This window comes from Salarias fasciatus, chromosome 22 (assembly GCF_902148845.1).
Source record: "Salarias fasciatus chromosome 22, fSalaFa1.1, whole genome shotgun sequence".
Lineage (NCBI taxonomy): Eukaryota > Metazoa > Chordata > Actinopteri > Blenniiformes > Blenniidae > Salarias > Salarias fasciatus.
This window is the reverse complement of record NC_043765.1, coordinates 9,972,401-10,000,155: the sequence shown is the minus strand read 5'-3', so window position 1 is coordinate 10,000,155 and position 27,755 is coordinate 9,972,401. Positions and strand designations below refer to the sequence as shown.

The window sequence follows — 27,755 nt, the reverse complement described above, 5'->3', positions numbered from 1 at the left end:
CGACAAGTCCCAATATGAAACGACCACATGGCTCATTTATGATCCAAATATTAATTCATGATCCAAGTAATGACCAAGATCTATATTTTAAAATCAAGTATCTCCTATTGGTCACGTAAATATTATCACGGAGAATCACGGACTGAAAGAGTGTTTTGTTTTTTTTTAATTTAACAGATCGCGTTGCTCCGAGAAGTTTGAGCACAAATACAATTCTCTGCATTAAATAATGACTTCAGGTAGACTTTCAAAACATCACAAAATCACTAAAATAGTTTCTGAAACAGATCAGAAGCCACAATATGAAACATTTTAAAAAAATGACTATCGAACGGAGAAGTCTCTAAATTATAATTTACACAATGCTTTTCTAGCAATAAATGTACATTTTTATCTTCATATTTTCCACTCGGTTTATGGATGTGATCTGCAGTTTTTTTGTTTAAATGCGCAATCTGTCTATTTTGTCTTCTAAAATGCCGCCCCGCTGGTTGCTAGGCTGTTGCTATGGACTCTGAACTCTGACCCGGAAGTACGTCACGGACTGATTTTTTTTTTAAAACGGAGCGAGTTTTTGATCTTAAACTAATTATATTTGTCTACAAATACGCTTCTGTGCATTATATAACAAGTTCTGTTTAATTTTAAGAGTAATATTTATTTTGAATCAGATGTGTGTTTTCATCTTCATACATTTGCTGAAACAAGTTTGTTATAAATCAAGCAATCATTAAATCGATCACTCTGTCTGCATTTATGTGTTATAACATTAAGATCAAACTTTTTTAACTGTTTTAATAGTATTCCTGTAGATTGTGAAGTATTGACGTAACGACAACAAAGAAGAAAAGGGTGACAAATCGACTCATTTCTTTAAGATAGAACTTTATTCATACCTTTGGTGGGACCTGACGATAAAAGTCGATCTAAAAGCTGCACAACACCAGCGTCACGTGCGCGTGTGCAGAGAAGAAGTAGCTCCATCATGAAAAATGGACTTTTATGAGCTGTTAACATGGTCAGTGTGTGATTACCTCACGAAAACTTCTTTTGGCTGATGTTTCTCTTCATTCATGCGTATTTGAGTATTCTGTAAGAATAATTAGTGCAAGCTCTAGCTCCCTTCACACCACTGATGTGCAGCATGGTGGCGTACTTCAGCACGAAGGAGAACCTCTCAACACAGAGGTGCTGCACTAGATCCACCAGACGGAGCTGCAGAGGCCTTCTCTCCAACTTCAGTGTAAAATACACACTACAAGGCCTGTTTCTTTCTTTCTTCATGCTGTGAGAGCTGGATTATTGTCAGACAGTCCTTTAGAGGTGCCCCACAAGGTCATTAAACCCTCTGAGGCCTCACTGAGACATGAAGCCTGTTATGACCTTTGACCTTTGTTGCTCTATTGCTCTTATTTGACCTCCACAGCAGATACAGACCTAAAACTTGAACTGCGAGGCCTCTGGGGGCTATAAAATCGTGACCTGCTGGACTTTTTTCATAAGCTCCTCCCAAACAGGAAGTAGCTTCAGGAAGGAAGTGGGGCTTCCAAATTCTACATATGACTTTCTGGCAGAGGTGTGAACACATCCCACAAATCTCAGCTTATTTGGAGCAAATCTGACCAAATGATGATGATTTATTGATTCTTTTAACTGGACACTGCGGCGCCCTGTATGGGCAGCAGGAAGGACTTGATGGAGTTAAACCACTGCAGATGTGATCCTGAGGGAAGACAGAAGAACATACTAACATTTCAACTTCCTGAGTTGAATGGAAACGACTTTATCAGCTGATGACACTGGGGGAATCAGAGTCTGTGACCTTTACCCTCTCAGAGCCTTAGTGAGCAGTCTGGAGGATCAAATCCAGGTTCTGATATAAAATGTTGCCTGTCTACCCAGAAAATTGAAATTGTAGGAGGGGAGTTTAGGAGTACCACTTTGCCAGGGTTTGAGGAGCTGCTTATTGGAGTTTGGGTTTGTCTGAGACAGCGCTCGGGCCTCTGATTTGATCCCGACTCCAGACTGCTTACAAAGGCTCTGAGAGGCTTCGCCAAATAAAGCAAATCTGACCAAATGATGATGCTTAATTGATTCTTTTAACTGGACACTGTGGCAAACATTTGGGATCAGAACCTGGATTTGATCCTCCAGACTGCTCACAAAGGCTCTGAGAGGGTAAAGGTCACAGACTCTGATTCCCCCAGTGTCATCAGCTGATAAAGTCGTTTCCATTCAACTCAGGAAGTTGAAATGTTAGTATGTTCTTCTGTTTTCCCTCAGGATCACATCTGCGGTGGTTTAACTCCATCAAGTCCTTTCTGCTGCCCATACAGGGCGTCGCAGTGTCCAGTAAAAAGAATCAATAAATCATCATCATTTGGTCAGATTTGCTCCAAATAAGCTGAGATTTGTGGGATGTGTTCACACCTCTGCCAGAAAGTCATATGTAGAATTTGGAAGCCCCACTTCCTTCCTGAAGCTACTTCCTGCTTGGGAGGAGCTTATGAAAAAAGTCCAACAGGTCACGATTTTATAACTCCCAGAGGCCTCGCAGTTCAAGTTTTAGGTCTGTATCTGCTGTGGAGGTCAAATAAGAGCAATAGAGCAACAGAGGTCAAAGGTCATAACAGGCTTCATGTCTCAGCGAGGCCTCAGAGGGTTTAATGACCTTGTGGGGCACCTCTAAAGGACTGTCTGACAATAATCCAGCTCTCACAGCATGAAGAAAGAAAGAAACAGGCCTTGTAGTGTGTATTTTACACTGAAGTTGGAGAGAAGGCCTCTGCAGCTCCGTCTGGTGGATCTAGTGCAGCACCTCTGTGTTGAGAGGTTCTCCTTCGTGCTGAAGTACGCCACCATACTGCACATCAGTGGTGTGAAGGGAGCTAGAGCTTGCACTAATTATTCTTACAGAATACTCAAATATGCGTATATGAAGAGAACATCAACCAAAAAGAAGTTTTTGTGAGCCAATCACACACTAACCATGTTAACAGCTCATAAAAGTCCATTTTTCATGATGGAGCTACTTCTTCTCTGCACACGCGCACGTGACGCTGGTGTTGTGCAGCTTTTAGATCGACTTTTATCGTCAGGTCCCACCAAAGGTATGAATAAAGTTCTATCTTAAAGAAATGAGTCGATTTGTCACCCTTTTCTTCTTTGTTGTCGTTACGTCAATACTTCACAATCTACAGGAATACTATTAAAACAGTTAAAAAAGTTTGATCTTAATGTTATAACACATAAATGCAGACAGAGTGATCGATTTAATGATTGCTTGATTTATAACAAACTTGTTTCAGCAAATGTATGAAGATGAAAACACACATCTGATTCAAAATAAATATTACGCTTAAAATTAAACAGAACTTGTTATATAATGCACAGAAGCGTATTTGTAGACAAATATAATTAGTTTAAGATCAAAAACTCGCTCCGTTTAAAAAAAAAATCAGTCCGTGACGTACTTCCGGGTCAGAGTTCAGAGTCCATAGCAACAGCCTAGCAACCAGCGGGGCGGCATTTTAGAAGACAAAATAGACAGATTGCGCATTTAAACCAAAAAAAACTGCAGATCACATCCATAAACCGAGTGGAAAATATGAAGATAAAAATGTACATTTATTGCTAGAGAAGCATTGTGTAAATTATAATTTAGAGACTTCTCCGTTCGATAGTCATTTTTTTAAAATGTTTCATATTGTGGCTTCTGATCTGTTTCAGAAACTATTTTAGTGATTTTGTGATGTTTTGAAAGTCTACCTGAAGTCATTATTTAATGCAGAGAATTGTATTTGTGCTCAAACTTCTCGGAGCAACGCGATCTGTTAAAAAAAAAAAAAAAAAACACTCTTTCAGTCCGTGATTCTCCGTGATAATATTTACGTGACCAATAGGAAATACTTGATTTTAAATTATAGATCTTGGTCATAACTTGGATCATGAATTAATATTTGGATCATAAATGAGCCATGTGGTCGTTTCATATTGGGACTTGTCATAAGGTGGAAGTAACGAGGAGCATGCAGACCGCTGTAAGGGGAAATACACGTTTATTTTATCAGGAATAAACAACAGTGAAGAACGATAATGTTGTAATCACTTTCAGATGACCGCAGAACCGCGTCTTGGTTTCCATGGTGATCAAGACCCGCAGTGCAGCGTGGGAGAAGCTCCAGCTGTCTTCTCTGGTGGCAGATCTTGTTGGAGCTGCTCTTAAAAAAACAACAACCCCAAAACAGGTATGTTAGAAATACATCAGGAGGTAATTATTAGCTCCAAAACAGCCCTCGTCACTACACAATGTGAGAGCGAGGTGTGCGTGCATATAATTAACGGCAAGAATAAGTTGAAAAAGACTGCATGGAACCTTCAAACATCACTAAAAAAAGAGTAAATAAACATAATGTCTTTTCAGAAGAGTAAAATGCATCCCAGATGAATATACAGGCTCATTTTTACCCACCAACACGATGAAGAAAAAGCAGGAAAAAAATCAGCTTCAGACCGAGCGTAATGAAAAAATAAAAAAAAGATATGTTGAAGACGAACATAATAAGGGACATAATAGGTTCCTCTGAAACGTATTTGAGAATGCAGTTTAGTTTTCTCAGAACGTAATTTTGTGGAGACAGGGTTGCCGTGCTGCAGTTTGCACCACTGTTTTACATGATTTGCGATGACAGATTTTCTTCCCCTTTCTAACAAATCCACAGAAACATTACAAAAGAACAAAATATGACAACCCCTTGTAAGAGCAGCATTTATATCAGAACAAAGAAAGAACAAAATAAAGTGCTTAGTTCAAGAAACAAATACAAACATCAGCTTTACATACCTTCTCCTGTAGCAATCTCTTTTCTGAACAGTCTCAACCAGCTGCACAAGAAACAGAATTTCAACTCAATATACATTTTCTCACTCTTTTTCTACTCTGACAGACAGTAATGCGCACAGCTGTAATCACTCCGTACTGCAGTTTGCGCCGCTGTTTTAGGTGGCGTAAAGATTAGTTGTGCGTCAACTCTTGCCTGTATCTTGTTTATAGCACTCCCTACATATAACGTGACTCTGTTGCTCGTCTGATACTTTAAAACTGAACCATCTCTGAATTACTGAGCCACTGTTTTTTTTGGTAACGCTTCCTTTTACAGTACGGTAATTACCATGTATTAACATGGTAATTGCAAGGTAAGTACCATGTAATAAGGAGAAGTTACTGTAAAATTACCATGTAATTACAGGGTAACTATGTTGCTAATTACCTAGTACTTTTAGAGTAATTACCAAGCCAATTCCAGGCAAATACCAAGTAACTACCTGGTAGTAAGTATTAATTACTGGGTAATTATAATGTATATAGCAACTATGTCGGTAATTGCCAAGTACTTACTAAGTAATTGCTAAGTAATTACCATGTAATCAGTGGGAAATGTAGACTTTTTACTAGGTATTACTAGGTACTGCTAGGTGTGTACGCTATGCATTTCCCTATTAGTCAAGTGTTTTTTACTACTTACCTGGTAACTTCTTAGTATTTCCCAGTAACTACAACATTTACCTGGTAATTACGGTTGATCTGTAGACTACTGCAAAAGGAAGTGAGGCCTGTTTCCACACTATTACCTGGTAACTACTTATTCGTTACCCAGGAACTGCAAAACTACCTACCTGGAAATTACATAGTTATTAAAGTGGATTTGTACTGTAAAAGGAAGTGAGGTCTGTTTCCATGTTATTACATGGTAATTACTCATTTACTACCCAGTAAATAGAACAATATCTACCTGGAAATTACATAGTTATTAAACTGTTCTTAATTTTAAAGAAACTTTAATTTGTGTGTTCTTGTACCTTTTCAGTTTCATGTCCGTCATGAGACAGGTTAGTTTTACCCTACTGATGATGTGTTGTTGCAATAGTAATCCTTCTTCCCTCCTGCTTGGTAGAAAAATTGCTTTATGTGTGTGTTTTTTTAAATAAAACAACAACAAAAGAATCTGGCTTTCTTTCAGTGTTTCTGAAAAAAACATGACTGACAAAACGGTGGTTGAAAAAAGCATTCGCCCCCCCCCCCTTCATCGACCTGCCCTCATCTGACGAACCATTTACGACCCAACCGTAAGTGTGTGTGTGTGTGTGTGTGTGTGTGTGTGTGTGTGTGTGTGTGTGTGTGTGTGTGTGTGTGTGTGTGTGTGTGTGTTCTGACCTGAGGAAGTCATTTGACAGTGTGGCGTCCTGTCTAGGTGAAGAAAAGCAGAGAGACGCGTATTTTTGTGTCTGATTTAAGGAAGTTGAAGGAACTTGGACGCTGACGATGATTCTCTGGAGGTGAGAAGCACATCAGGCCTGTAGAGAGACGCTCAGTCTGGCTGTGAGTGTTTGAAGCTCGCTACAGGTGCTGATTCTGGAAGTGAGTACAAACAAGGCCTTACAGCCTCACCATGCAGAGGTGCTAAAGCCATTTGTTTGCGTCAGTTGACGCTTTTGTGGTTTTCCACAGAGTTTTTTCCCAATGTGTATTTAGTATGGTCAGGTCAATCAGAGAAGTTGACAAACGGATGAAAGAGATAAATTAGATTAGATTCCCTCGTTCCGTGTCTTCTCACAGAATGTTCTTTAAAGCATCTGAGTATCGACCCGTTTTGCTGTTTTTTGGGGGCCAGTTGTATTCCGGGGCATTCTTGCAGGCCTGTACTACAGCCATTTCCTGCTCCTTAGTGAAGCCATCTTTATTCTTACGATGGAGTCAGTAACCCCCCTGTGCAAATAGATCATGCTGAACAACTACTCTGGAATTCCTGTTCTCAAATGAGTGGACTTTATGGTGAACGATACATGACAAAGTTAAGGAAAAGCTTCTTACTTTAGCAGATGTGATAACACGAGAACTTCACTGTAAGAAACGGACTGATGAACAGGTGTCTGAATATGCAGAAAGATTTCTTAATTGTCGGAAAGAAAAGGCAAAATTAAAAGTGCCGCATAAAGCTGAACCCTTCTTTGTGTCAATGATCGTTAATGGACTGTGAACACAGGATGCTGATACTTTAAAGAATTAGCAGCCCCAGACGTGTTTTCATTGAGTCCTGTGGAATTACTAAAAAAGGAATAGAGAATTACATGCAACTGGATTGTTTGCAAATCCAAAAAAAGAAAAAAAGAAAAAGCTAAGATTCATGCTGTACACAACTCTGGGAGAGTATAGACCGTTTGTATCAACACAACCAGGCTTCAGAGGATGAGGACGAGACAGGATGAGACCAAATCAACGACGATTTAGGGGCCGACGTTATTATAATAATACTAATGATCAAACACTGGCAAGGGGGAAGAAACCTTAATGATCAGAGACTGTGAGCAAAGGAAAAGAAAAAAAAAAGAGATGAAGCTAAAGTAGCTAGACCCACCGGAGTGCCACAAGTGTTGAATCAAGGCCAAAACTCAACAAGTACCAAAGACAAACATTACACCAGAACAGAGAGCAGTTTCCTTTCTGTGGAGAAAAACTACACAATGAAGCGGCCGACAGTATTGGGACGCTGACGGTGATCAAATAATAATAATAATGATGGTTATTCAGGCACAAGTTTCAAATACACCGGTAGAAAATACCAAAGATTTGTTTAAACATTAAAGGGAAACCAAAAAAGTTTCTCGGAAATGTAGGTGCATTTCTCTCTTGTATTCGTCAGCAGGAGATATACTGTCCATGAAGTAACGACACTGTTCAGACTGTCAGCATTTCTGGAGTCCCACCAAGAGAACCGCTGTCAAAACTGTTACCGGTTGAGAGAGATGGCTGGAAATTTCAACATGTGTTTGTGATTTAGAAATGTTTTCATTTTTAGGAAAAAGATATGCTATCAAAATTAAGATTATATAGAATTTGTGCTCCAGAGTGAGTAACAGTAAAACATTCCAAACATACATCAGACGGTAGGACAGTATTTCACTGTTTGGCAGAAAGCAGCCTCTGTTTTTCTAAATGTTGATGTGGTGACTTGACTGTTCACAATAGAGGGAATCAGAACATTAGCATCCTGTCAAGCAGACCAGTAGATAAACCATTCTCGGACAGAGTAGAAAGTCCACAAATACTGTTTGTCTCTCTCCAGAGGGACTGATGTTATTATTAAAAGATGTGCACTGAAACATTGAACCATTCATCGGTGCAGTTACAAATGATCATTGGGACAGTAGCTAAAATGCTTGACATTTGTTACCAGTTTCTTCATAGACAACCAGAGGATGAAAGAGAGGAGAGGAGGAAAGGTGAGCCCGTCTTCCTATCGCAAAGGTCTGCCTGAAACTGTTTGAGAGGTCTTGTAACAAAAACTCTGTTCCTTGGAAAACATACCCTAGTTGGTTTATGCAGAGTATAGGTGTCTTGAGATGATAAAAAAATCTTTCACATCTTCCACCCTAACTTTCTTCATGGCACGCTTTTCTCAGTACAATATAAATTCACCCCCTCTATCCGTCTGTCTTGCTCCTACTCATCTCCTCAACACCTAACCCATCGTAAAAACTTCAAAGTGCAGTTGCAAATGATCACTGGGACTAAAATGCTTGACATTTGTTACCAGTTTCTCTATAGACAACCAGATGATAAAGATAGCAACTAAAATGTTATTGTTTGGTCGTATGACGAGGACACTTTGCATTTTTGTTCATTAAAATCCTGCAAAATACAATGAAAGCAGAAGTTCATTCAGCTGGATGTGTTGTTACAACCTCTGTCAGTTTGAGCGTCTGTTCCATCTAAATTATGGACGCAGCACGCAGATCATGTAGGACTGCTGGGTATGGAACCTTATCAAGCAACAATTAACTATGCAGAATATCCTGTTTGTTAAAACAGTATCCCTGATCAGAGGAAAAAGAAATGGGGTCAGACCAGTGGTTGAATCACTGCTGAAACAGGGAGTCATTGTGTGTCTCCAAACAACACCCCAATAAAAACCCCATTCAGTCAAAGAAAAAAAAAAAAAAAACAGTGGCTCAGTAATTCAGAGATGGTTCAGTTTTAAAGTATCAGACGAGCAACAGAGTCACGTTATATGTAGGGAGTGCTATAAACAAGATACAGGCAAGAGTTGACGCACAACTAATCTTTACGCCACCTAAAACAGCGGCGCAAACTGCAGTACGGAGTGATTACAGCTGTGCGCATTACTGTCTGTCAGAGTAGAAAAAGAGTGAGAAAATGTATATTGAGTTGAAATTCTGTTTCTTGTGCAGCTGGTTGAGACTGTTCAGAAAAGAGATTGCTACAGGAGAAGGTATGTAAAGCTGATGTTTGTATTTGTTTCTTGAACTAAGCACTTTATTTTGTTCTTTCTTTGTTCTGATATAAATGCTGCTCTTACAAGGAATCCGTGTATCATTCGTTCAATTGATATTCAATTTAGAATCAAAAAACAAAATATTGAAAAATGAGTCATTTTTCCTTTTTTCGTTTTTAAAATGAAAACAAATAAATGAAAATTGGTTTGTTTTTCAATATCCCGTTTGTTAAGACAGATCAAATAAAGGAAAGTTGAAATACGGCCACAGAGCAGACTTTAATGTGATTTTTCAATTTCTTCGATCTCCGTGACCCGGAAGTTCTATCGTCTGTGTTTTGGTTTTTGCCGGCGGGAAACGTGGGCGGGTCACGTCAACCTGTAGTCCAGCACACACTACAGAAGGATCAGGCCGAATTTTGCCCCAATTTTCTCCTCCCTACCGAAGACAAGGTCCGGGAGTATGCTAATGAGTTCGGGTCCGATCTTCGTGTAGTGTTCGGGGGGTTCAGAGAGATTTTTTCCGGTCGGAGGCGTCGGAAGGGCAGATCGTAGATAATGAACATGTTTAATATTTCTGATCGCAAATCCTGTGGAGTGTGGTGCTCTGAGAGGCGCTGATCAGCTCCGAGTAGAGAAAGAAAGAAAGAAAGAAAGAGAAAAGTCAGAACTCCTAAACTCAGCAGTGAAGAAAGTGAGAGGTTAATCCTCAATAACTGGGTCGCTCCAGGATAAACTGGATTTCCTCCATTCAGACCCAAACTCCGATCTGCATCGCAAGTCCTACATTAACCATCACGGAAGAATGAGGAAAAAAATAAATGAAAAAAAAAAACAACAACTTTAATATCCTGACTCCGTGCCTTCAGAGAGACGAGCGACGCATAATGAAATTTACCTAATAAAAGCTCAACGAGATTTTATTCTGGTGTAAACTATCCAATCTGGGGACAAAAAGAATGATTTAAGATATTTGGTGATTTAAAAAAGTAGCTTTGTCAGAGTCTGCTACTGCTCTTAAGCGATTAGGTAAATTTCATTATGCTTCGCTCGTCTCTCTGAAGGCAGGGAAAGCTGTTTTTTTTTCCATGATGGTTAATAGTGGACATGAATTCAAACATCGGGATTATTGCAGGACTGGCGATGCAGATGAATGAGCAGATCGGAGTTTGGGTCTGAATGGAGGAAATACAGTTTATCCAGGAGCGACCCAGTTATTGAGGATTAACCTCTCACTTTCTTCACTGCTGAGTTTAGGAGTTCTGACTTTTCTCTTTCACTGTCATATAGTGAATATATTTCACATATGTCTCCATCTCTGACAGCTGAGAGGGGATTTTTTTTAAAGCAGCAGCACCAGCCAATCAGGGAGCTTTATTTCGAGGGTGTGGACAGGTCTGCTCGGAGCTGATCAAATCAAATCAAATCATATCAGATTTTATTTATATAGCACTTTTCATATTAATAAAAACAACGCAAAGTGCTGAACATTAAAAACAGTCATAAAAACAAAAAGAATAAAAACCACGCCATCAAACAGTATGCACCACACTCACACTCACACTCACACTCACACTCACACTCTACCATTAATTCGCACAGAACAGAGGAGACATGGCATGGCACTGAGCATCTTAGGGAGAACGCCACCAGCGGGGCCCCCCACACCAAGGGAAGTCGAGGGTCAATTAAAACTGGGGCTCCAGCGCCCGACCCCCGACAGACCATGGGAACTCGCACACCAAAGTGTGGAGCCCCCAGGCCAGCCAGGACCAGAGTACCCGGGCACAGTAACCCCAGCATTGGACCAGCACCAACTCCCGGTGTGAAGGACCCCCCTGAGGAAACACTGGAATTAAACAGCTAAAACATAATAAAATATGACACGAAATTAAAATAAGATAATAAGATAGGATTATAAAGTTAAAAAAAAAAAAAAAAGTTGAATGTGCAAAATAAAATAGAATAAAATTACACAAATAAGAATGGAATAAGAGGACTATAGAAGGTCAGTTAAAAGCCTGATTAAAAAGGTGTGTTTTCAACCTCCCTTTAAAAATATCAACGGTCTCTGCGGTCCTGAGGTTCTCTGGCAGGCTGTTCCACAGGCGGGGGCCATAATGGCCAAAAGCCGCCTCACCATGAGTCTTGGTTCTGGCTTTAGGAACACACAATAAGGCACTGCCAGAGGACCTCAGGGCCCGCGAGGGTCGATAGGGTAAAAACAGATCAGCTAAATAAGAAGGCGCAAGGCCATTAAGACATTTAAAAACTAATAAGAGAACTTTAAAATCGATCCTGAAGCGGACAGGGAGCCAATGCAGCGACTGTAAAACCGGTGTAATGTGGGCCCGCCCCCTGGTCCTCGTCAGCACGCGTGCGGCTGCGTTTTGTAATAGCTGTAAGTTTGAAATATTCTTTTTGGGAAGACCAGAGAGCAAGGCATTACAATAATCTAATCTACAGGAGATAAAAGCATGCATTAGCACCTCTGTACTGGCCTGAGAGAGAAACGGGCGGACTCTAGCTATGTTCTTAAGATGATAAAATCCAATCTTAGTTATGTTTTTTATGTGTGGAATAAAACTTAGCTCAGAGTCAAAAATCACGCCCAGGTTCTTAACTGATTGTGCTGGTTTAAAATCCCGTAATTTTGGTAAAATCTTCTCTCTCTGACCTTCAGGACCGATAACTAAAACCTCAGTCTTGTCCTGGTTGAGCTGTAGGAAATTCACTGCCATCCATGACTTGATGTCTGAAATACAGTTAAAAAGGGTTTCTATTGGCCCTGAGTCATCAGGAGACACGGCGATGTACAGCTGAGTGTCGTCAGCGTAACTATGGAAACTGATGCCGTGTCTCCTGATGACGTCCCCAAGTGGAAGCATGTAGAGATAAAAAAGTATAGGACCTAAAATTGAACCTTGGGGAACCCCACACCTAATTTCATGGGTTCCTGAGGAACAAGTATCCAAACTTACATAAAAACATCGATCTGTGAGATAAGAACTGAACCAGTTAAGAACAGTACCAGAGAGGCCCACCAGGTGACTCAGTCTATTTATTAAAATGTGGTGGTCTACTGTATCAAATGCAGCACTCAGGTCAAGTAGAACCATCACTGTGAGCTTTTTATTATCTAAATTCCACCTGATATCATTTAAAATCTTTAAAAGGGCCGTCTCGGTACTGTGGTTCACTCTAAAACCAGACTGATGTCTTTCTAAAATGTTATTAATCATTAAAAAGTCATTGACTTGGTTAAAACCAGTCTTTCTAAAACTTTACTTAAAAATGGTAAGTTGGATACTGGTCTGTAGTTATTAAAAACATCGGGGTCTAAATTGCTCTTCTTCAGAAGGGGCTTCACCACCGCCGTTTTAAAGGCAGTGGGGAAGACACCCATCTGAAGAGAGCTGTTGATATTTACCCGCGTGACCCGCCCACCTTCCCGCCGACAAAAACCAAAACACAGACGATAGAACTTCCGGGTCACGGAGATCGAAGAAATTGAAAAATCACATTAAAGTCTGCTCTGTGGCCGTATTTCAACTTTCCTATATTTGATCTGTCTTAACAAACGGGATATTGAAAAACAAACCAATTTTCATTTATTTCTTTTCATTTTAAAAACGAAAAAAGGAAAAACGACTCATTTTTCAATATTTTGTTTTTTGATTCTTAATTGAATATCAATTGAACGAATGATACACGGATTACAAGGGGTTGTCATATTTTGTTCTTTTGTAATGTTTCTGTGGATTTGTTAGAAAGGGGAAGAAAATCTGTCATCGCAAATCATGTAAAACAGTGGTGCAAACTGCAGCACGGAGTGTGTAAAGCTGTGCGCATTACTGTCTGTCAGAGTAGAAAAAGAGTGACAAAATGTAAATTGAGCTGATATTCTGTTTTCTTGTGCAGCTGGTTGAGACTGATCAGAAAAGAAATTGCTACAGGAAAAGGTATGTAAAGCTGATGGTTGTGTTTGTTTCTTAAACTAAGCACTTTATTTTGTTCTTTCTTTGTTCTGATAGAAATGCTGCCCCTACATGGGCTTGTCATATTTTGTTCTTTGGTAATGTTTCTGTGGATTTGTTAGAAAGGAGAAGAAAATCTGTATTTGCAAATCATGTAGGATTGCTGGCTGTGGAACCTTATCAAGCAACAATTAACGATGTGAAATTTCCTGTTTGAGTTAAACAGTATCTCTTATCAAAGGAAAAAGAACTGGGGATCAGACCAGTGGTTCAATCATTGCTGAACCGAAGAGTGTCATGTCTGTCTCCAAACAACACACCGATAAACCCCATTTTTGAAACCAGGAACAAAGAAGTACAGATTTGCACAGGAAAAATAAATAAATTTCAGCGTCATTCCTTTAACTCCGGTTGTACCAGATGTTAATGCTATCTTAGTATCAGTAGCAGCCAGAGCGAAATGGTACACAGTTGTGTATTTGTATTCTGCTGGACACAGGAATACATAGGATTTGTTTAGTTTCACCTTCTGTGACCAACAATATCGCTTTACAAGTTTAACGTTGTTTTTTTTTTTTTTTTTCAGACAGTCCAACCGTCTACGCTGCAGCTGTGAGACAGCAGCTTCAAAGCTGACATTACCTGCTGACTCGGTTTTGTTTGGCGTACATCGACAACATCATTATTGTCTCTTATACAGAAAATTGAATTTGAGTTTGAGAAAATTATCAACCAGTTATTCTGTTTTTATTCAAGCGCGTGTCTACGCTTCCTGATTAAGTTTGTGTGGCTTTATTTTGAATATTTAGAATGAGACTCTGTCTTTGAATGATTTTACTATTCATTTATGCCTTTTCTTGTATTTTATACACTTTTTTAAAAACCTTACCTCCTTTTGAGTTGTATTTTCAGATCTATATATTAGAACTTGGGTGGATGTGAAGGTTTTCCAGTGATCACGTTAACTGGGAAATATCAGAGAATTTCACGATGCTTATCACAAAGGACACGACATGTTTCAGAGTTTTGAGAGCAGTAACTTAAAATTTCAAGTTAGGAGCAGATTTGGTTATCTTCAGGTCACACATAGTAACACTTTTGATTATTTGCTTTACATGTTAAGATGAAACCTGAGTTTCTTGTTTAGATCATAATTTTTAGGTTCACCTCTGGAGAACTTTAAAAAGGTCATATAACCACCTAAAGTGCTACAGACACCCGGACATATCTGTTTGTAGTAAAATGTAATATTTAACAGCCTGTTTGAAAATTGTATGATTGAGAAATGTTAATGAGTTAAATGTTAAAGAGTCTTTTTTTTCCTTTCTGCAGCTCTGGCTCACAGAATGAACCTTCGATCACTTCGCCGTCATAATCTTATACACGCGGAGTACGCAGAATGCATTCTGACACCGTAAATACTTCATCCGTGAAACTCTGTTCGTATTTTTTTTTATCGAAGACCCCTCGCAACTTGGATATTCTGACAACATCGCCAACCTTAAATCCTGTCTTTATTTATTTTTTTCTCTTGTCTCGTGGTGTAGGCGTACTGTACAAATTGTGAAACACTTGAAGGCCCTTAGTCACATCAGCCGGGCGCATTTTTATACTGCTGTGGTGAGTGTTGTTATAGCTTTTTACTAAGTCTGGTAGGACTTCCACGCACCGTCTAGTGTTCTTAGCAGTGAAATATCTCCACATTCTGGTCTTTAACGTTCGGTTAAATCTTTCAACCACGGAGGCTTTTAGATCACTGGCTGTGGCAAAATGTATGATGTTGTGTTTCCTCATTAGAATCTTGAAACTTTTGTTGAAAAATTCTCTTCCTGCATCAGTCGGTAGTTTTTCAGGCGTCTGGCTCTCGCGAAAGACGGATTCAAAGGCAGACACCACCTCAGCCGCGGTCTTCTTTCTCAAAGCTCGCACGTACGCTAATTTGGAAAACACATCGATGACCGTGAGTAAATAACTATACCCATCATTTTCATCGGCTAATGCTCGCATATCGCAAAGGTCTGCCTGAAATTGTTTGAGAGGTCTTGTAACAAAAACTCTGTTTCTTGGAAAATGTATCCTAGCCGGTTTATGCAGACTATAGGTGTCTTGAGATGATAAAAAGTCTTTCACATCTTCCACCCTGACTTTCTTTCCCGTCTCATCTTGAACCGCTTTATGAAGCCGCTCTACCCCACCGAAACTACCAGGATGACTCGGCTTGTAATATAACCTCTTCATAACACGTTTCTCCGCCATCTCCGGGTACAATATAAATTCACCCCCCTCCAACCGACTGTCTGACTCCTTCTCATCCCTTCAGATGTGTCAACACCTAACCCGTCGTAAAAACTTCAAAAGACCTCAGACGGAAGGAAGTTTGGGGGGGGGGGGGGGGGGGGGGACAAATGCGCAGTGGACATACGCTGGACAAATGGTGGACAAATGGCAAGGGGAGGGGTTTATTGGGGGCCATAAATCTTTCGTTTGACATATAATATCCTATCTGTCTCTCTAACACTAAATGCTGTCTGAGTTTCCAGCAGCAGAAAGAGTTTCTCTCTCTTCTCACCGTCCATCATTCTGGATCTCTGACGGTTTGTTCCAGAAAGTGTCTCCATGTCTGTTCTCCACGGCTCTCTGCTGGAATTCTGGGAAATTGCGTCTGATTTTCCAAAGTAATCCTGCTCAGTAATCCCTGTTTTGATCAGATATCCCTGTAATGAGATTACATTTATGTACTGTAACAGATTCCAGTTCCATTGTTTGTATCCTGATGACGTCACGCCGTTCAGTTCAGTTCAGTTTGATTTGTCCAACATTTCAAAACGGCTCCAGTTGAACCAAAGAGCTTCACAGAAGGTCAAAAGGAAGAAGAAATGAAAAAGGCTGAGCTGAACATATTTCTAACAGATCAGACCAATCAGACTCCAGATGTTCTCCAGTCCAGCTGCTGCTGACAGCCTGAGAGGAGAGGAGGGTTTCAGTCTGGACCTGAACTGTCCTCCAGACTGAGGCTGGAGCTGAATGGAGTTTAGTTTCATGGAGGAACCTGACTGAGTGTCTTCCACCCAGCAACACTCTCTCTGAATTCTCATTGGTTCAAACAGCTTCAGCCTCTTCTGGCTCCTTTCATTTCCTGCTTCTTCTTCTCCACATGAAGAACAGTGACTTGTGTTTCTGCTGCTGTTTGAAGTTATGGTGCGTTCACACCGGACGCGTCGTGGGCGTCGTCGACGCTTGGGACGCCTCGAAGCTGACGCTTGTGACGCTTCAAGCATGATGCTTTACACCAGGTGGTCACAAAGCTCACAACGCTTGCGACGCTTGCGACGCATGTCAGTTTATTGGCGCGCAGGAGTCAGTACTCTATGGAACTCACCCAACTCACTGACTCACTTAACCTCACCCAGCATATACATACATGTTCCAACCCACCCCAAAGGACACACCCTGGACCTCGTCATTACAAACACCCCCATAAAAAACCTCCATGTTTATGACCTCGGCATCTCGGACCACAATGCCATCTCACTCGACCTCCCCCTGCAAGCATCAAATCATAAGGACAAACGACAAATCCATTTTTGCAAAATAAAAGACATCGACCAAGACCACTTGACCCGTGACTTCCATAACCTCACCCAGACTGCCCACCACTCCTCCCCAGACGCCTTTGTGGACCATTACAACACTGGACTACAGCTGATCCTTGACACCCATGCCCCACTGAAGACTCGGACTGTGACTTTCACGAAATCTGCTCCGTGGTACACTGGTGCACTGCGTAGACAGAAGGCGGCTCGGAGGGTCCTCGAGAGGCGGTTTTTAGCCTCAGGTTTAACAGTCCATAAACAAACTTACAGACAACATCAAAAATCATATTCCAAAGCCCTCAGTCTTGCCCGTTCTGAATACTACTCAAACATCATTAACAATAACCCGGGAAACTCTAAACAACTGTTTAAAACTGTAAACAAACTTCTCACACCACAACCACTTACACAAAAAACAAACAATAATGAACAATGTGATGCATTCTTGGATACATTCATATCCAAGATTGATAACATTCATTCCGCTCTCTTGCCCTCTTGTTCTCCTAACTCCACACCTGCGACTCCAGCTTCCAAATTTTCCCAGTTTTTCCCTGTTACAGACAGACAGGTGGAGGACCTCATCCGCAAGATGAGGCCCTCCACCTGTCACCTGGATCCGTTTCCCTCATCCCTGATCAAATCCCATGTTTCCACACTGAGCCCCCTGATTACAACCATAATCAATCACTCCCTGCAATACGATCACTTGCCACAATCATTAAAAACTGCAATAATTAAACCACTTGTCAAAAAACCTTCCCTTGACCCTGAAAAACATTACCAACATTACCGGCCCATTTCCAATCTTCCCTTCCTGTCAAAAATCATTGAAAAGGTAGTCTCCACACAAATTCACACACACCTCCAGTCCTCCCATCTGTACGACAAATTCCAATCCGGTTTCCGTTCAGCTCACAGCACTGAGACAGCTCTGGTCAGTGTCACCAATGATTTGCTGGTGGCCTCTGACCAGGGCTCTCTATCACTCCTGTTACTCTTGGACCTCTCAGCCGCCTTCAACACTGTTGACCATTCCATCCTTCTCCATGGACTCCAGCATTTCATTGGTCTTTCAGATACAGCGCTCCAGTGGTTCCAGTCCTACCTAACTGGTAGGGCTGAGTATGTGGCCCTTGGGGAGGCCAGGTCGAGGTCCCACGCTGTCACCTGTGGGGTTCCCCAGGGGTCAGTGCTGGGACCCGACCCAGCCTGTTTTCCATCTACATGCTCCCGTTGGGCCACATCATCAGCAAGCATGGAGTCTCCTACCATTGCTATGCTGATGATACTCAGCTCTATGTCAGGCTGGACCGGACCTCCTCCCTCTCTATTCAATCACTCACCGCCTGCCTGGAGGAGACTAAAGCATGGATGAATGACAATTTTCTCCAGCTCAACCGCTCCAAGACTGAATTTCTATTAATTGAAACCCCACATCAACGTAAGTCCTCCCCTTTCACAGTTCTATCATTTGCCGGCCACAAAATCAACCCAACAACTGCCGTTACCAACCTGGGTGTCTGCTTTGACCCCACCCTCTCCTTTGACCTCCATATCCAACACATCTTTAAGACCTCATTTTTTTTCACCTCCGGAACATCTCCAAACTACGCCCCTTCCTCTCCCTCCCCGTTGCTGAGAAGCTGGTCCATGCTTTTGTCTCGTCCAGGCTGGACTACTGCAATGCACTCCTCATCGGGATCTCTGGAAGAAGCCTACAACGGCTTCAGGCAATTCAGAACTGTGCTGCCAGGATCCTGATGAGGGTGCCAAAAAGACACCATATCACTCCCATTCTCCATAACCTTCACTGGCTCCCGGTAAGGTTCAGGCTGGAATACAAAATCTGCCTCCTGATCCATCAGTGTGTCTACGGTAGTGCACCAGTGTACCTAAAAGAACTTCTCTCCCCACGTGACCCGACCATACACCTCCGTTCCGCCGACTTCAATTTGCTGAAGGTCCCCAAAACCAAGCTGTGCTCTCTGGGGGACAGGGCTTTTCAGGCTGCAGCACCCCGTCTGTGGAATGCCCTGCCTGCCCATCTGAGGGCACCGCAGTCGGTGGACTCATTTAAATCTCGCTTGAAAACATTTTTGTTTATGAAAGCTTTTGAATGATTTTACTTGTTCCCTGTTGTATTTTGTTGATGTGTTAAAGCATGAGTGTTTTATTGATTTAGCCTGTATCTGTTACATTTAATTGTCATTGTTATTTTTTAAACTCCACTGTAGCACTTTGAGATTTGTTTTACAAATGTAAAGTGCATGATAAATAAAATTCTTCATCATTATTATTATTATTATTATCATTATTATTATTATTATTATTATTATTTCTGTTTCCAGCTATGGCGGATCGCATCAGGAGAGTGGCTTGGCTTTATTTGTTAAATAAAGCTAGACCGCGTCATCGTCGGGCACATGGGCGCCGTCTCTGGGTTCATCCCATTATTCAGAGGCATTCTGAAGTTGGGGAGTTTCACCATTTGCTCCAGGAGCTGCGTGAGGATGAGCATCGCTTCCAGGGCTACTTTCGTCTCTCCCGTGCCCAGTTTGACGACCTGCTGGCCCCAGTGTTGCCAACTCCCCAGTAAGAAAAGTCGCTATTGGCTGGTCTGCTCCTCTCTGCTCTGACTGCAGCAGGGAGTGCTGCGTGAGACTGACCGCTGTGAGTGCTTTGGGACGGGGGAGAGGCTCACGCAGCACCCGCTGCTCATTGAGGACAGCAACGAGACGTCCTGTCACGTCTCCAGACCACCAGAAAAGGTCACTAGATTTGTCACTAGTCGCTTTTGACAAAAAAAGTCACCAAGAAGCTTTGGAAAGATTAGAAAGTTGTCAAGTTAGCAACACTGGCTGGCCCGCATCGGTCCTCGGATCACTCGTAGTGACATAACACCGGAGGGATCGTCTCTGATTGGTTGACGCCCAGCGGCAGCGCGTCGAAAGTTCAGTTTTCCCAACTCTCAAAAAGCGATGCTTAAGACGCTCCTGACGCCGGGGACGCGCGTTGTGGGCGTCGACACTCGAAACGCTTGAAAAGTCGACGCTCCTGACGCGTCGCCCTGCCGCCCGCCTCTCCACGATGCTCGTCCACCATAGACTTTGCATAGAAAAGCGCTGCCCACGACGCCCATGACGCGTCCGGTGTGAACACACCATGAGTTTCTAGTGAGCTGGAATCAGTCAGTGAGTTGAAGAGTTGATCAGTGAGAAGAAAGTGAGCTTTGATTGGTCTCATCAAGTGTTTCCAATCAGATGAAGTGAAGAAAAGAGTGAAGAGATGCTCTTTGAATCTCATGGATTCAGGCTTTAAAGCAGCTCAACACTTTACACAAGAAAAGGAAGAAGCAGCCAGATCAGAGGGAAACGGCAAATGTCCAATCAGGCTGGACTGTCAGTGTTATTGATTGATTTACTCTCTTCTCTTTCTTCCAGAAATTCACTCTCTCAAGGCTTTCTGCACTGCAGCCTCCAATGTTCCAAACTTTCCAGAGTTTGTGGCTGCTGCTCTGATTGATGAACTTCAGGTCAATCGCTACGACAGCAACACCAGGAGAGTAGTTCCCACACAGGACTGGGCGAACAGAATGACAGAAGAAGATCCAACGTACTGGGAGAGTCAGACTCAGATCCTGATGGGAACTCAGCAAACCTTCAAAGCAAACATTGAGGTCGCGAAGGAACGATTCAACCAAACTGGAGGTTTGATTGAACTTTGTCTTTTTTCCTCATCCTGTCTTCACTGAGTCGATGCACACACACACACACACGCACGCACGCACGCACGCACGCGCGCACACACACACACACAGAGTGAGCTGGTCAGGTCAGATCCAGTCCTACTCCAGTAGAATCAAAGCAGATCCATAGAGAAATGTGAGAGCTGCTTTGTGAAATTCAAAGAAAACTTTTTTCAGCTTCAAACTTTTTCCAAACAGAGTTTGAATGAAAACTCCCAGTTTGTCTCTTGTTCTTTGAGCTTTGAGTCAGCAGCAGCAGCAGCAGCAGCAGCAGCAGGGGTGAAGTGGTTAGCACTGTCCCCTCACAGCAGGAGGACCTGGGTTGGATTCCTTTCTCTCCTCAGACTTTCTCCCAGCTCAGTGTGATGCTCACACACTCCATTCAGGCTGCTGACTGTTGACAGGAAGCAGATCAATATGTCCCACTGATCCTGAGTCAGCGTCAGCAGCCCGTTAGCTCCAGCAGCTGCTCAACAAGGAGCTAACGGGCTGCTGAGCAACCAGGCTAACCTTCAGCTAGCTGCTGAAAGGAGCTAGCTTCAGCTAGCTTGTTAGCTAAACTAGCTTCACTGTCAGCTAGCTTGTTAAAGAAGCTCAAAGGTCAGAAACTTGTTAAATAAGCGAGCTTTAACATCTGCAGCATGTTACATAACCTAGCTTAAACAGCAGTTAGCTTGGTCAAAAAGCTAGCTTAAACATCAGCTATCATGCTGAACAAGCTAGCTTAAATGTCATCTAGCATGTTGAATTAGCTATTTAATACGTCAGCTAGCATGTCAAAGAGGATAGCTTAAACTTCATTTAGTTTGAGCTGAGCTAGCTTAAACATCGGCTAGCTTGTTGTACAAGCTAGCTAAAAAGGCTAAGTTAAACATTAACTAGCATGTTAACAAGCTCACTTAAACATCAGCCAGCATGTTAAGTAAGCTAGCTTAATCATCTACTGGCATGTTATAAAAACTAGCTAAAACATTTTGTACATGATAAATAAAACTAGCCTAAACATCTGCTAGCTAGATTAAAAAAAAGCTTCCTTTAATATTTGTTAGCATGTTTAAATACTAGCTTAAAGATCTTCTACCTTGTTAAAAAACGAGCTTGAACATCTGCTAGCATATTAAATAACCTAGCCTAAACATCAGCTAGCTTGATTAAAAACTTAACTTAAACATCTATCAGCATGCTACAGCTAGGGTTGCCAACTCCCAGGGATTGAAATAAGGAACGCCTCTCGCGGGCAGCTGAAAGAAACTGGATTTTTGGGGGGTCAAAAACGCATATCTAACAGCATTTTGCCGCAGTTATACCTATTACAGACTATAAAAACACATGAGGTTACTGCATTACACCTACAGTAGCAAGACTGTAATAACTCATGATCAGCTTGATCTGTTTGTATTTGAGGCCTACAGTGAGAGTTATCATTCAAGTATCATCATCATCAAGGACAGCAGCTCTCAGCCACTGCACCGGACGGTAGAGGAGCTCAGCAGCTCCTTCAGAGGCCGACTGAGACCCTCAGTGCAGGAAGGAGCTACCACAGGTCTCTCATCCCCACCGCTGTCAGACTGTACAGTTCTACTGTGTGGAATATGTGCAATAATCCTGGACATTATAATATCCTGCACCCCCCCTTAAGAAATTCAGCGACACTTCATTATCCATTCACTCTGCTAAAGCATATTGTACATATTATATATCATACTGTATAGTTATATATTGCATCATATATTGCATATTGTATTGTATATATTGTATATATTATATATTTCCTGTTATATTTTTAAGATTCAGGTAGTACATACAGTTAGATCGTCATTGTCTTTAGCTTCTATTATCAATCCTTTTATGATTTGCACTATAACTTGTTAATTATTGCATCATTCATTGCTTTTGCACCCTGCTGTGGGTTCCATGAGCCTATACGCCTGTAAATGTCTCCACTGTGAGATTAATAAAGTCTTCTATTCTTATTCTATTCTATATTTATTGCTAAATGTGCAAAATAAGATCAAACAGCTGCTGTCTCTTCTGGATTTTAACATGTTCCTTTTTTTATTTTCAACTAAAAAAGTGCAAAATCAAAACTGAAAAACCTTCTGAACAGAAAAACCAACAAGGTTCCGTTTCTAAACTGAAAACACACCACAGTCTGCAGCAGCAGACACAAATCAATAAACTAAACATGATATATCCGATATGGAAACGGCACAAACTTACATGTCTCTGGACGCCATGCTGCGCTGCTTTAATGTTTTGATTTACTTCCTCCCGTGCGCTCTGTGACCAAACTGACTACTGGCCAATGAGCTGCCGTAGCCTACTCGGAACCGTCTTTTTTTTGACCAATGAGATAAGAGCGATTCTGTGTTGTCAAGCCATCTCTGTCAGCTCATTGGTCACAGAATGTCAGAGAGCCGGTGAACAATTTACCGTAAGTTTTCAAAAAAAAGCGCAAGTTCCATTTCTCACGTTTTGACTCTCACAAAAATACGGAACAAAGTGCGTTCCTTTTCAGCTCAATACGGAACGCACACTTTTACATCCAAATACGTAACAATTCCGTTTTTCAAGGAACGGTTGGCAACTCTAGCTACAACTTACTTAACCATGTGCTAGCTTGTGAAAAACTAGCTTAAACATCTGCTAACTTGTAAAAAAAACTAGCTTAAATGTCTGCGAGCTTGATAAAAAAAACTAGCTAAACATCTGCTAGCTTGTTAAAAACTAGCTTAAACATCTGCTAGCTTGTTCAAAACTAGCTAAACATCTGCTAGCTTGTTCAAAACTAGCTAAACATCTGCTAGCTTGTTCAAAACTAGCTAAACATCTGCTAGCTTGATAAAAAAAAAACTAGCTTAAACATCTGCATGTTAAAGCCAGGGTTGGCGATCTTGGAAAACTAGCGTTAGCATGTAGCATCTCCCCAAGGCTCCGCCTAGCTAGCTCTGCCCAGCTCCCACCCCATTGGAGGAGCTCCCGTTGGGAGCGGAGACGCTGAGACGTTCGCAGCGCGCGCGGTGCGCGCGGCACTTCCGCATCCAATGCATCCCTGCCGTAACCTGTTCTACTTCGTAAGTGCTTAGCCCACCTACGGGCTTCGCTAGTGGCACACCTCCAATCTCTGTCCAATCCACTGAGACTATACAAAGCTCGACGCACCAATCCCCCGCACGCGATGGCGCAGCGCCAGCCCCAAACCGAGGGTACATAACCTCGGATGGCGCTAAGCAAACCCTTCTTCTTTCTCAGCATCTCCATGAGACTTAGAAGCCTCTTTCTACGGATCAAGATTCGACTTGAATGGATTCGCCGGCCCGGGACCAGTCGCCATCGGGCGTCGGGCCGTTCTCCTGCCGCTCCTGCGGCATTCCGCTCATCGTGCAGGACTGTCACGAGCTCTGCTTCCTCTGCCTTGGCTGGCAGCATCACCGCCAGCGGACCTCCTGCCCGGCCTGCCTCGCGCTGCCGCTCGAAGAGAGCCAGCGGCGAGCAGCCTTCATGGGCGCAACCTCCCCGGCTCCTGCCGGTGAGGACGACGCCGAGGAGACCGTCAGCAGCAGCAGCAGCAGCAGCAGCAGCAGCAGCGTGTCTGTGTCACGGAGTTCGACTCGGTTCGACTCCGCCTCCACCGCATCCCGTCTCCCCCGTGAGCCTGTGGAGCACCTCGCGGGGCTCTTCACTTCAGCCGCCGAGCGCACCGGCCTCGCGTTGCCGCCGCAGCCTCCGGGGCCGGTGCAGCGTGATTTTGCACTCGGGCTGGCAACCCAGTCACGGGCTCGGTCCCGGACTGCGGTCCTATGGCCCGCCGTCCCGTCGTTTCAAGCTCACGTGCAGCGGGACTGGGGTACGCCACTTGCCGCCAAGGGTACGGTGAAGGGCTACCGAGAGTATTCTTGTGTGGAGGGCTGGCCGCCGGTCTCCGGAGTGCCTGCCATTGAGGACTCCGTTCGGCTGTGCCTCCTCCCCCGATCCTCCACCTGGCCCGGCGGAAAGCCCGTGCTGCCGTCGGAAAGGGACAGGCGCATGGCGAGCTTCCTGGATCGTGGCTACGCTAGCGGCAACCTGACGTTCGCCCTAGCCAATAACATGACCTTCCTCCTGGGCTCTGTGGACAAGATCTGCCACGAGAAGTCCCAGCTTTCCCCCGAAGACATCGTGGAAGTCCAAAATACGGCCGAAGTCCTGATGCGCATGTGCAGAGCCATCGCCGTCAGTGGAGGCCGCGTCATGGCCAACGCACAGCTCGCCATGAGGCACCTGTGGCTTGGTCTGTCTTCTTTATCTGAGCGGGACCAGCGGGGCGTCCTGGGACTCCCCCTGTCCACCTCTTCTCTTTTTGGGCCCGATATACAGGTGATCATCGAGCGCCTGGAGGCAGCAGCACGAGGCTCGCAGCAGCTCGCCCCGCACCTCCAGCCCCGCCGTGAGCCGCCGCCGCATCGCCGTCGCTCTGCGGACCAGCGGCGTCCCGCTCCTTGGAGCACCTCGGCACCTGGACAGACCGGACCGTCTTTCCGCCGATCCTCCCGGGGCGCCGATCAGCCCAGACGGTCCCGCGCTCCCGAGACACGGAGCGCCCCGTCCGCTCGACCCGCACCTGCCAGCAAACATGCAAATAAAGGCCGTCAGGCCCGTTACATCTTCCAAAGAGCAGCAGTCCCTCCTCTCCCCCGTGTTAGCATGATCAAAAAGTGCGAAACCCGGCTGGGCCCTTCTCCCTCCCTCCTCCCGCTCCGTGATAAGGCGGCTGAGGCTTTTCAGCGCCCCGCAAACGCTTCAGGCTGCACTCTCCGCCGGCTTCGGCTCGAGTGAGCATTTCGAAGCGTCAGAGCGATGGCTCCGGCCCGGCCCGGATCCCCGCCGTGGGGTATCCCGGCCCCGGCCGCACCCATAGCGCTCTCAGCAGCGTTTGTCCGCCGACCTCCGCTCGTGTTAGCATGACGAGGCGTCAGAGCGGCGGTGCCGTTACGCCCCGGGCTGCCGACGTGCAGCGCCCCAGCCCCGGCGCCACTCATGCCGCTCCCAGCGGAGTTTCTCCGCCGAGCGGCGGACTCACGCCGGCCCGGGTGTCCGCCGTAAAGCGCCCCGATCCCGGCCTTATTGGTGTTGCTCCCGGCAGCGCTCCCTCGGCTTCCCCGTGTGTTATCACAGCGGAGCCTCGGAGCAGCGGAGCTCTGCCGTCCCGGGCTCCCGCTATTGAGCGTCCCGGCTCCGGCTTCAGCATCACGGCCAGCGATCCGGAAGGCTCCCACATCAGCACCGAGGACAGCGACCCAGAAAACTCCGGGATCGCGCTGCCTCTGCTCGGGCTGTCCCCAGCAAAGCGCCGGTCCGCGGCCGCCTGGCGGCCGCCCGCTCTCATTCAGGGGACGCCTGCTCCACAGCCCTTTCGCCGGGGGCCCCCCGTCTCCCGAGGCCGGGAGGACGGGTGGGCCGTCCCCGCTGGCCGTGGTACAGCCACTCACGCTCCGGTTTCACATGTGGCGTGTTATGTCGGGACCGCTTTCTCCCTGGCTGTCCAGGACGCTGAGAAACGGTTATGCCCTGCAGTTCGCCTGTCGTCCGCCTCTCTTCAACGGCATCCTTCGTACGCGGCTCGCATGCCCTGCGGGGATGGCCGCTCTCGAGGCAGAAGTAGCCTCACTCCTCCGCCGGGGTGCAGTCACGGAGCTGACCGCGACAGAGGCGCACTCGGGTTTTTATTCCCCCTACTTCTTGGTCCCCAAGAAAAGCGGGGGTGTAAGACCCATTCTGGACCTGAGGGTCCTCAACACTCACATAGCCACCAGGAGGTTCCGCATGCTGACGGTCAAACACCTCCTGGAGAGCATTCGACCTGGGGACTGGATGACTTCGATCGACCTGACGGACGCCTACTTCCACATCCCCATTCTCAGAAGGCACAGAGCCTTCCTCCGCTTTGCCATGGGGACCAGGTATTTTCAATACAACCGGCTCCCCTTCAGCTACTCTCTCGCCCCTCGCACCTTTACCAAGTGTGTCGAAGCAGCATTGGAGCCCCTCCGTCGTCATGGTCTGAGGATCCTCACTTACATCGACGACTGGCTCATACTGGCGTCCTCTCATCAGGAGGCTGTGCTGCACACGACTCAGGTCCTGCACCACATCGAGCTCCTGGGGTTCATGGTGAACCGACACAAGAGCGCACTCACCCCAGCTCAGAGCATGGCTTATCTGGGGTTGGAGCTGGACTCGCTCTCTATGACTGCCCGCCTCTCCGAGGAGAGACGGACCTCCCTTCTCTCGACCCTGAGGTCTGCAGTGACCACACCCCTGGTCGGGGTTGGTTTGATCAGGACCGTCCTGGGTTTGATGGCCGCGGCCCACCCAGTGGTCCGGCTGGGTCTTCTGCACATGCGCAGGCTGCAACGGTGGTTTGCACGCCTCCGCTGCGTGGGAAAGTGGGACGGATGCAAACGGTTCCCGATCCCGCCCCAAGCACGCCAGGATCTCCTTTATTGGATGGATCCTGCTCTCCTAATGCAAGGAGTTCCCCTGGGCTGCGTGTCGCATCACGTCGAAGTGTTCACCGATACGTCTCTCGCGGGATGGGGAGGCACCCTAGACCACCACGCGGTGGGCGGTGCTTGGGATTTGGCTCCCACTCACATCAATGTGCTGGAAAATGACGGCGGTGCAGAGGGTCCTGCTCCATTTCCAAGCCAGGCTGAAGGACAGCCATGTGCTCATCAGGACAGACAACACTACGGTGGTCGCGTACCTGAACAGGCAGGGGGTGACCCGGTCTCCCCCTCTTCATCGCATAGCGGCGGAGATCCTCCGGTGGGCGGACCGGCACCTCGCGTCTCTCAGGGCGCGTCACGTGCCCGGAGTCCTCAACGTCGGTGCAGACAGAATGTCCCGGGGAGGCCCACTCCACGACGAGTGGGGCCTGTCCCCGTGGGTCGCAGCCCGACTCTGGCGCAGGTTCGGATGCCCAGTGGCAGACCTTTTCGCCAGTGCAGAGAACGCACAGTGCCCACTCTGGTTCTCGCTCAGGTTGTCAGACGCCCCCCTCTAGGGGTAGACGCCTTCGCACACAGGAGCTGGCCGTCGGGCATCCTGTACGCGTTCCCTCCAGTCCACCTCTTGATCCCGCTGCTGCGCAGGGTGAGGTTGC

The 27,755-nt window shown here is 45.0% G+C and overlaps 3 protein-coding genes across 10 annotated transcripts in view; 2 read left to right on the top strand and 1 right to left on the bottom strand.

Annotated features, from left to right (window-relative positions):
- LOC115409066 (class I histocompatibility antigen, F10 alpha chain-like) overlaps nt 1–27,755 on the bottom strand; it is a 348,874-nt gene that overhangs the window by 190,510 nt on the left and 130,609 nt on the right. The window lies entirely within an intron of this gene.
- Nucleotides 1–27,755, top strand: part of LOC115409078 (class I histocompatibility antigen, F10 alpha chain-like) — a 420,939-nt gene that overhangs the window by 297,011 nt on the left and 96,173 nt on the right. The gene's annotated exons all lie outside the window — the stretch shown is intronic.
- The window catches only part of LOC115409065 (class I histocompatibility antigen, F10 alpha chain-like), a 272,574-nt gene continuing 248,531 nt past the window's right edge, over nt 3,713–27,755 (top strand). Inside the window, exons 1-3 of one of the 3 annotated variants that reach the window (XM_030120039.1) lie at nt 3,713–3,722; nt 15,817–15,821; nt 20,501–20,573. In XM_030120039.1, coding sequence (XP_029975899.1) covers nt 20,507–20,573 — 67 coding nt within the window. In that variant the 5' untranslated portion in view covers nt 3,713–3,722; nt 15,817–15,821; nt 20,501–20,506. Of the gene's footprint in view, nt 3,723–9,779; nt 9,784–15,816; nt 15,822–17,429; nt 17,435–20,137; nt 20,144–20,500; nt 20,574–27,755 lie in introns of those variants that run through there. The other 2 variants (XM_030120037.1, XM_030120040.1) reach the window with 2 other exon arrangements.